At 41.1% G+C, this 9,362-nt stretch overlaps 2 protein-coding genes across 2 annotated transcripts in view; one reads left to right on the top strand and one right to left on the bottom strand.

The window, feature by feature from the left end:
- Positions 1 to 1,474, top strand: part of LOC119319294 (65-kDa microtubule-associated protein 3-like) — a 5,100-nt gene extending 3,626 nt beyond the window's left edge. The window contains exons 3-6 of the mRNA XM_037593781.1: positions 350 to 437; positions 565 to 638; positions 763 to 837; positions 1,015 to 1,474. Coding sequence (XP_037449678.1) covers positions 350 to 437; positions 565 to 638; positions 763 to 837; positions 1,015 to 1,254 — 477 coding nt within the window. The 3' untranslated portion in view covers positions 1,255 to 1,474. The remainder of the gene's footprint in view (positions 1 to 349; positions 438 to 564; positions 639 to 762; positions 838 to 1,014) is intronic.
- A 2,387-nt stretch (positions 1,475 to 3,861) lies between these two features.
- LOC119315652 (F-box protein SKIP19-like) lies at positions 3,862 to 4,798 on the bottom strand. The gene is made up of 2 exons (XM_037590190.1): positions 4,683 to 4,798; positions 3,862 to 4,519 (listed from the first exon to the last, which is right to left on the bottom strand). Exon 2 carries the CDS (start codon positions 4,444 to 4,446, stop codon positions 3,862 to 3,864), a length of 585 nt encoding a protein of 194 aa, XP_037446087.1. The 5' UTR covers positions 4,447 to 4,519; positions 4,683 to 4,798.
- Between the last annotated feature and the right edge of the window lie 4,564 nt (positions 4,799 to 9,362).

Below are 9,362 nucleotides of genomic sequence, written 5' to 3'. Positions count from 1 at the left end.
GGGGTGGGGCTGGACGGAGAGACTAAGGATTCTTTTGTAAATACTCCCTTCGTCCCATAATATAAGGGCGAAGCGGAATGACGGGTGCCGTCTTACAAAATTGCCACAGCTTGTCCGTGTGCATTAGGTGCAAATCTAATGGTCAGAAGTGATGGAGGGCAGACACACTATCAACACCAACTATGTTTTTTTTATAGTTGTAGAGATATTTGTGCAAGTTGTACATGTTGATATTGGTTAGCTAAAATTTTGACCAAGAGATAACTATTTATGCGAGCTTTATCCACTTTCAAAAAATTTCTTCTTCGTTTCAAACGTTGAATTGTTTTTTCATGTGTGTAATTTTCAGGACGAGAACAGATACAACGTGGGTAAAGGAATGCACCTCATGCTGAAGCGTGCCGAGAAGGCGCGCACCTTGGTCAACAAGATGCCAGGTGTGTGCACGTCGATGCTCATCTTGTTCTTCATGAGAAACTTGTGTTTGTCTATTGATCTCCTTTCATGAACAGAACACTGATGCTGCCCTGTGAATTTTTCTTGTCCTGTTTCTATGGGGTGCAGCGATGGCTGAGGCCTTGATGGCGAAGGTGGTGGCCTGGGAGGAGGATAGAGGCACCAAGTTCTTGTACGATGGTGTATGCATGTCTTGTTTGCATTTTTCTTTACGTATTACTTTCCCTTTTGAAATTTGGCGGGAAGGTACTCTGGCTTCCATTTTTCAATTTTGGGAATGAGAAATAATTGACTGTGCAAATGCAGGAGGGGCTTTTGGACATGTTGGAGGAGTACGATAACACGAGGAAGGAGAAAGAACAAGAGAAGAAGAGACAGAGGGTATTAATGAATTCAAACCACTTAATCTTAACACATCATTCCTAATAATTTTTTCGAATGGGGGGATGGGGGAGACATGAATCACACATCAAATCTCGCATGCATTCAAAAATACATAGTACAATTCATGCGTCCAAAAATGAGCCTTGGACATGACCATGTTCATGGTTTTCTCAGGACCAGAGGAGGCTGCAGGGGCAGAGCACGGTGGAGTCGCCGGTTGCCCGGGCACTCCAAAAGAACCTCAAGAACGTGACAAGGACATTGTCCATGGGAGGCAGCAAGAAGATGATCGTGTCGGCATCATCATCATCATTGTCATCGCCGAGGCCAATCACACCGAGCTACCTCAAGTCTTCATCCTCGCCGCGAAGGAGCGATGATGGGCAGATGGTGTCGCAGGATTCTTTCGAGTGAGACCCGGTTCACGCAATGTCCCGTGTTTTGGGGTAGTTTTCTCGAAGTTGGCGGGAGAAAAGACACTAGCTGTCGCAGAACGGTGGATGGCAAAGTTCTTGCGTGTCCTTGTAAAGAAAGGAGAGATGATCAAAAGTGATGAGAGGATACGATGTTTTATCTCTCTACTAGAAGTATAGAAGGCATATATTAATTCCCAAAAGTACATGAGATCCATATGATCTAGAGACAGTTCACCTTATGTCAATCTTAACTAAAACAGTACGCGCGCTAGAAATGGTAGCAAGCTTAAAAACCCTAGCTAGCTACTTTTTGTAGCCTTAGTTAGTTTGGTTGCCTATGCTTGCTCTCTTGCGCGTTACGACAACATCCACTGCTTGCTTCTTTCTATTCGACGCGGAGCTCGCAACATCCCAACCCTTTCTTAGCATTTCCACTTGTGATCCTGGAGGATTTGGAGCAATGCGCCTGACCATGAAGAATGGATTTTGTATTTTTTTTCATGTGAACGGCCCTATCTTATAAAGAATGTTTTGTCATGCTAGAAATCACGTTGAGAAAGACCAACCAGCAACACAAATAAGGACCATTCCATTTGGGTACTTCAAAAGGGAGGATTTATGATGCTACGGACAGTTGTCCGACGTGCATGCAATGACGGGCTCAGATAGGATTAGATTGTGCGCATCTGGCCGTTCGGGTGTCCATATTTTGGCCAACTTTAGCGTATATACTATGTTGTGTGACAGTAATATTTTGATACCATTCACCACCGTTACGTCAGAAATCCAAGGTTCCATACGAGCTCATGTTTTGCGCCGTGGTGGCAGGACTGTTAGGGGATTGACTCTAGGTGTAGGTAGGGTCAAACCCGCAGGGTCATGCAAATACATAGCCCCCCTCCCTTGTGCCAAGTTGTTTAGAAGGAGCTTTCTGTTCTACAATCCCGCAGAGCGAAGGATTAGGCAGGTAGTATGAGCCCTCTCACTTGCAGCTATGTGCTATGTGCGACTCCGCGAAGCAAATGAAGGGAAGTTCTTTGAGCTTTCTCCGACTGATCCCCATTGGAGATTATATGAACTATCGTGACGCTTCGGTGAAAAAGGTCACCGGATGACCATTGAAGGATTCTGTGGTAGTCTTTGACTCCCTCCAACTCAATCAATATGAAGAACATGCCATGAGCATAGGGGTTTGTCCGACTACTAAACTAGACTATTGGCTAGGGCTTTTCTAGTTAAAGCTTCTATAGTGAGTGGCCCTTCCGCTTTGATCTAGTTGTAGTTTTTATTATACTAAATTGAACACATATCAAAGAAAGGGGATCAATCAATAAGTAGTTGCCCTTCTACGACCTAGGAAAGGCAACAAACTCGTTAAACTAGGGGATCTTTTACCCATGGTCGCTATTGTTGTATTCTATATTGTCGGGGGAAGCTACTGCTTCTATGACAGCTCCACTTCCTCGTCTTGCTTCTACTTTGCTTGTTTGCACGAAGGCTTATAGTCCTTTTCGCTAGGTCCAAATTTCTTGAAGCGAAAGATCTGATCGAATGGAGGTCCCACATATTGAGCGTAGCTGATATATGGCTACTTAGACGTGATCATCCCACATGCCATAAAAATACTTTTTTATGGCCGGTCATATAAAGATAGAATAGATATGGATAGAGGAATATTCTATCAATTCATGAAATGGCTCGTCGATCCAAATGAATCATTCTTCTGCTCTCTCTCTGCCCCCAGCCCCAAAACTGACCCACGACACATGTCCATATGTTTCGTGCGCGGGAAGGCAACAAAGTTAAATACAAAAGACCTCAGTGGAGTGGAGCAGCCACGACTCGAAGTTCCTTACCTTAGATGGATCTCGCTAGTGACACCTAAACGGTAGGTATAGGTGGCGGATGTGTTACATTTGGAGTTTTATGCTCATAGCATAGATGTGAAACACACGAGCTTTGCACCGTTTGTTTTGACATGTCCAAATTTTGTTTGTATGAATAGAGGTTTTCATTACAATTTTGTCATGTAACCCTAGTAGCTAATTATATGCAATACGCATGCAAACCGTTCATTTAACATCCAACAGCTGTTATTCTCTTATTTTTCTCCAGCTAACTAGGTCTTCTTAATCCTTCAGTTGCACGCATGTGGCCCATGCCTCCCTTCTTCCAGTCAACATCATAGGGCTTCGGGAGCGTACGATTCAACATCCTATGCTCGGTCCTGCAGGTCTTCTACGAGCTGGTGAGCTCCTAGATTTAGAGTTTTAAGTAAGCATGAGTTCACAATCTGCTTGTGCTAGGAACAACAAGATGTGATGTTTCAGCCTTTCAGGCAGTAGAAAGGTAAACAAGTCAAGTAAGAACGAAAAACTTTGATGTAGCATGTTACTAAACTTGTTTCTGGCAAATCGAAATAAAAAATTGTTGACATCTCTCATTTTTTCATGTAAATGGTTAAATAAATTTGAACGATCAACCATTGAACAATTAATAATGCAGAAATCCATGGTGGAACTGAAGCAACAAAACGTCGGGGGTGCATGCTTTCGAGAAGGTGTAGTTTCATCGAAACATCACTCACGTATACATTATTTCACACTTAGCTTAGGTACCTACGCATGCTCTTGACATCAAGGATTTTCTCATACTGTTCGAGATCGGCATCGTCAATACCATCACCACTACCAATGTAGTAGCAATATTCCTCATAGGAGTCGTTGTAATCCGGATAGTAGGAAAGCGAACCATCTCTAAGTTCACGGTAGTTGAGTTCGTAATGAATACTACGGATCTTGTACTCATAGTCAACCTGTTGGTCACTAGAGTACTCATGGTTATCCATATTGATCTGGGCAAGCTTCACTCGTAGGCTGTCATCCATGTTATCCATGTCAACAAGGCTGCACTCTCGCATGTCGAGGTACTCTAGGTCGTGGCAATTGTCAAGGATGGTTCCCAGCTCTTCATTGTCAAGTTTAAGGCGGACAAGATGCAAGGAGCGTAGCTTGTGCATCCTTGCAACCAAAGATGCTACCCTGGCACTAGTACGCCTGCCTTCAAGGCCATGCATGACAAGTCTGAAGTGCTTCAACTCTAGGCATATTCCTGCGACTAGTTCAACCATTTCTCGTGTATTGCAATATGTAGGTCGTGAAATCTCAAGCTCCTCGAGCAGAGGTAACATCTTGATCGCCTTTGCAAATCCGAGGTTGGAGACAGAGCACGTGATGAGATGAAGGCTCTTCAACGAGGGTGCCCTGCAGGATAGCATCAGATATGACTTATGAGTGATGAATGAGCATAGCACCTCATTCAAAACAAAAAAACACTTTTGGTGAGGTCTAAAATTTAAACACAGTAATAAATCGAAGAAGGGAAAACCCTAAGAATATGGGTAGGGTTCGAGGATTAGGGAAGAACCTGGTAAATCTCTAACCAATGGGCGAGCAGCAGGAGTGTGGTTGTCGACGCCATCGCTCAGGAAGGCCTCTGTCTGTCCCGCGCCAAGACGCAGGGCCTTGCGCACCATGTTCTCGATGCTGATCTTGGGGCGGAACGGCGGGACGTACCAGAGGCCTTCGCGCAGGTCGACGCGGCGCCACAGCTCCGGCTGCTCCCGGGCGGCGCGGCGCCAGGAGCGGCAAACGCCCGCCACGCCGCCGACCAGGAGCTCGGCCTGGTCCAGCCGGTGGAGGATGAGGGAGATGAGGTCCGGGCGCAGCTCCGCCCAGTCCCTCTCCGGCGGTGCCCCTTTTTTCTTGGAATATCGGATTCGCTGTGACGCCCTCGCCAGCGGCGGCATCGCGATCGCCATCGCGAAGGGCGACCGAGCTGGCCTCGCACCGGCTTCGATCGATCGATCGGTTGCTGGTTAAAGTGTCTTTGTCGCGGCCCGTTTGTCATGGGATGGGCTCGCGTTTGACTGTTTAGGGTCGGGCTTTCTTGGTCTTCTTCTTGTTTTTCCCTTTTTATTATGTTTTTTCATTTGTTTTTTATTTCTTCGCCAATTTTATAATTTTATTCTTCATTATATATTTTTTGTATTTCACCGGTTTTCTTTGTCTTTTCCTTTTCTTCTTCTCTATATGTTGGTTTTCTTTGTTTCTTTCTCAGTTTCTTTATTTCTTCGCCTTTCTTTCTGTTTCTTTGTAAGTATTGACTTTTTTCTTTTTTATTCTGTTTTCTTATGTTTTTCTTGTTTTTCATCGGTTTTCTTCATTTTTGTTTTTTCTTGTTTTTTCAAACACTGGATGTATAGTTTTTCTTAAATACAAGCTAAGAACACTTTTTTATGAATACATGGTCAACATTTTTCAAATACAGAGTGAACATTTTTTTAATTAGAATAAGCATTTTTTCCAAGTACAAAATGCATTTTTCGTATACATTAGAAACATTTTTATACATGATCCACATTTTCAAATACATGATCAACATTTTTTCATACACATTGTATACATTTTTTGTATACAAATAAACATTTTTTCTATAGAGATTTAACATTTTTCAAATGCTTGATTAACATTTTTTTAACGGTGAACATTTTTTCATGCACATTATATATTTTTTATGCATGTTCCGTATGCATGGGAAACATTTTTTATACAGAGTTAACATTTTTCAAATGTTTGATTATCATTTTTAAAATACTTGAATACCATTTTTCAAATGCTTTATTAAAAGTTTCTACATGATCACGTTTTTCATACACATTGTATACATTTTCGTATACATGAGAAACATTTTCTCTATACCCATTTTTTAAAATGTTTGATTAACATTTGTCAAATGTTTTATGAAAATAAAATTATAGATGTCAGCACACATAACAAGCCTTGCCATTGCCGGTGTGTTCAGCTTACTTGTGAGTTTAACTCCTAAGTCCTAACCATTTTTTTCGAGCAACACTCGTAACCATTCTGACTGTGAACTTACGAAACCAAAATTGTTGGAAATAAAAAGAGAAAAGGAGCATGAGTCGTAAAAAGAATGGAAAGTTTTTGGAAAGTGGGAAGGAATCGGTGAAGTTGTTGCGAGTGGTTAGATGATACATTGATAGACATATGCATACTTATTCCAACATCTCCTCCTCCTTGCCTTGCTTGCTTGCCTCTCTTCTAATTTAATTCCCAAGTGAAGGAAGGAAGGAAGGAAGAGGTGGTGAATGATCGAATCTGTTTCTCCATTGTGCTTCCCTTGACCTGGCCTCCATACTTTTCTTAGACCCCCCTCCACTCCATCTCTTGCTTTCCTCAACTCAACTTAACCCCTCCTTAACTTACTATACTTCAAAGAGGTTGTTAAGAATTTAATATGTTTTCTTTTGCACAATTTTGATTTTCTTCTTCTAGGGGAGCTACTACAGGATGCCCATTGCATGTTTTATGATATTTTGTGCAAAAATAAAATCTAATACTTTTTTTTCACTTTTTTTTCTTTTTTTGGGGGATGCAGGTGCAAGAACACACGTTTTTCAGGAGCCTTCAAGTGTCAACATTGTCAAATATAGTGAAACTGACAACAACAACAACAACAACAACAACAACAACAACAACAGCAGCAGCAGCAACAACAACAACAACAACAACAACAACAACAACAACAACAATGTTGAAGACAGACAACACTTTATTAAAGATGTTGAGTCTAAAGAAGATAATGTCAACATAGTTATAACAGAAATACAAGCATCAAATGACTAAAGCAACGGTGTTCTATTCCACCAAGACTAACATCAAATAGTGCTCCAGGATATTGAGAATGTTCAACCTAAACAAACCAAACTATAGTAAGTACTCTCTTCTCTTCTTTGAACAACCATATTACACATCTGGCAAAGAAACATGCTTGTGTATCAATGTAGGTGTCTTGGTGACTGTTTTAATCACCTGCAATAATTGTTTAAGACATTTCTAGTTTCAAACAGTTTTAATTCATTTATTTGAATGCATAAAAAATACTAAAGATGAAATACATGGGCTATGAAAATGCTGAACACAAATGATTTTTTCCAGCCAAGATAGCAACAAATCCTAGGTGTCTAACTTGAGTATTGACAACATATGTTGTTTATTTTTACAGGTGGGTAGTCTAGCATATGTTTTCTCTGTTTCATCAAACATAGTTTGGCATACTAAGGGGCTGGACCAAACAACAAGTAGTTGACATGATTTTCTTGAATTTGGAATCCCTTTTGATATCCCTTAAACTTTTTTTTTGTAAACTAATTACACTTATGTTTTGTTTTCGCCATGACAGACAACATCCAAAAACACTACATAGGAGAATCAACACATTTTGATTCGTCAAAAGCAGGAGTACTGACGCACGGGGGTGGGGAGGGGGTGTTCGACACATAATCTTTGGAGGTGGGGTTGGAGATTTGTGTACTAATCAAGTAGGGTGGGGAGGAGTGGTATGAAGGGATCTCACCCCGGTAAGAACTTCCTCTATCCCCCATCTTCCTTTGCCTGGTAAGAACTTGCCCCTGACACGGTTTTTCAGTTGTTCTTCCTTTCTGTGGAACAAGTTTATTATTAGAATGCCTTTTAGAAGCCTTTTACCATCATGCCTGATCCAGTGTGTGAAGGCCTTTTGTTTTGTGCAACTGGAACAAAGCCCAGCCAGAGACATCAACAACCACAACTCAAAAAGCCCAAGACGAACAGGGGGTGACATGGTGAGCTGTGGTGGGCTAGAGCCAAACATGATGTGTCCCCTTGTCAAAACAAACGAAGACAACAAACCTAGAAACAACGTAAGAAGCGACACACTTGGTTTCGCAAGGGCTACAGTCGCCGCCGCACCGGAGTTTTTGGTCCCCTCGCCTCCGGCTGCCATCTTGGCACACTGAGAGGTGGGGGACCTCACATCTTCAATGGTCCTATGTTCTTTGTCATCATCTCGTGATCACCGTATTTTGTGAGAATAAAATTTACTCTCGTTTTTCTGGCGGTGCCATGAGATTAGAGAGTTTTTTGTCCTCGGGGATCTGATTATTCGGATCTGATGAGTTTATGTTGGTGTGTAAAACTTTTTTTGTTGGTTTGATTCCTTGCGGAGTTAAAATCTTTTGTTGACACAATGGTGAAGATATTGTGATCTGATGGCCTGCACTTCTAGGGGATCATCCCCGACGCAAGTACGTTCATGGATAAAGGCTTCCCATCTTTTTGGATCGGCGAGTCAAGGTGCTTTCAAAAACTATTATTGGTAATGTTCGTGCAGGTGAAAGAGTGACAACACCGTTGCTCCAGGTACACTAGCAGAGGTTAATACAACAAAGAAGTTGTTTCCTAGAGATTTTATAGTAATTCTTAGTCATAGGAGTTACTTCCTGTAATTGTTATGAGTATGAATAAAATTTTAGGTGTTTCTCAAAAAAAAAGGCAACACGAAGTCAATGAAGACAACAAACAAAGCGAGATAATCAAATTGCCTGCAACGTCACCTTAGATGTGACATAACTATGTCACATCTAAATGAGTCTTAGACATATTATATATTATATGCACTACAATATTATGAGTATTACATGAAGATGATTATTAAATGAAGGAACCAACGTGAGGATGATCCAAAAATATATTAATACATTTTAAAATTGGCTGGATAGAAGGAAAAAATTCCAAAAAACCATGGATTTTACAGAAAAAGGACTAAGATATCATTAAAGAGTAAAAATGCAGAAGAAATTTGATCTTTTTAGCAAGAAATACTGTAAAATATTTTCATAATGTGGAGACTCCTTGGGCTAGCCCTTCTATTTTTTCTAATACTCCCTTTGATGTAATTTGGATCGACAGGAGCATTTAATTTTGACAAGAATGGGAAAAGAAAGGCTATAAATAAAATAAAATAACAGTGTCAAATGTGTCCACGTGTTTTTATTTTCCAATTTGGAATATGACAGCCCCCCCTCTCAAAATTTCCCCTATACTTTAGATATTTGAGTCCACCATGGCGATGTCACACACATAACAATCATGCTCTCCCATGTAGATGATCTTCAATGGATTTCCCTCTAATAGAGTGAGCACATGCATGTTTTAAAGAATCTCCCGCATCATTTTGACATCCCGACGTTAATTGCCAAATTCA

This window comes from Triticum dicoccoides, chromosome 6A (genome assembly GCF_002162155.2).
Source record: "Triticum dicoccoides isolate Atlit2015 ecotype Zavitan chromosome 6A, WEW_v2.0, whole genome shotgun sequence".
NCBI classification, from domain to species: domain Eukaryota; kingdom Viridiplantae; phylum Streptophyta; class Magnoliopsida; order Poales; family Poaceae; genus Triticum; species Triticum dicoccoides.
The sequence above is the reverse complement of the archived record's forward strand: the minus strand, read 5'-3'. Positions and strand labels throughout refer to the sequence as shown.

Excerpts from the sequence above, each read along its gene's own strand:
- LOC119315652 (XM_037590190.1), bottom strand. The coding sequence starts at position 4,446 with ATGTTACCTCTGCTCGAGGAGCTTGAGATTTCACGACCTACATATTGC.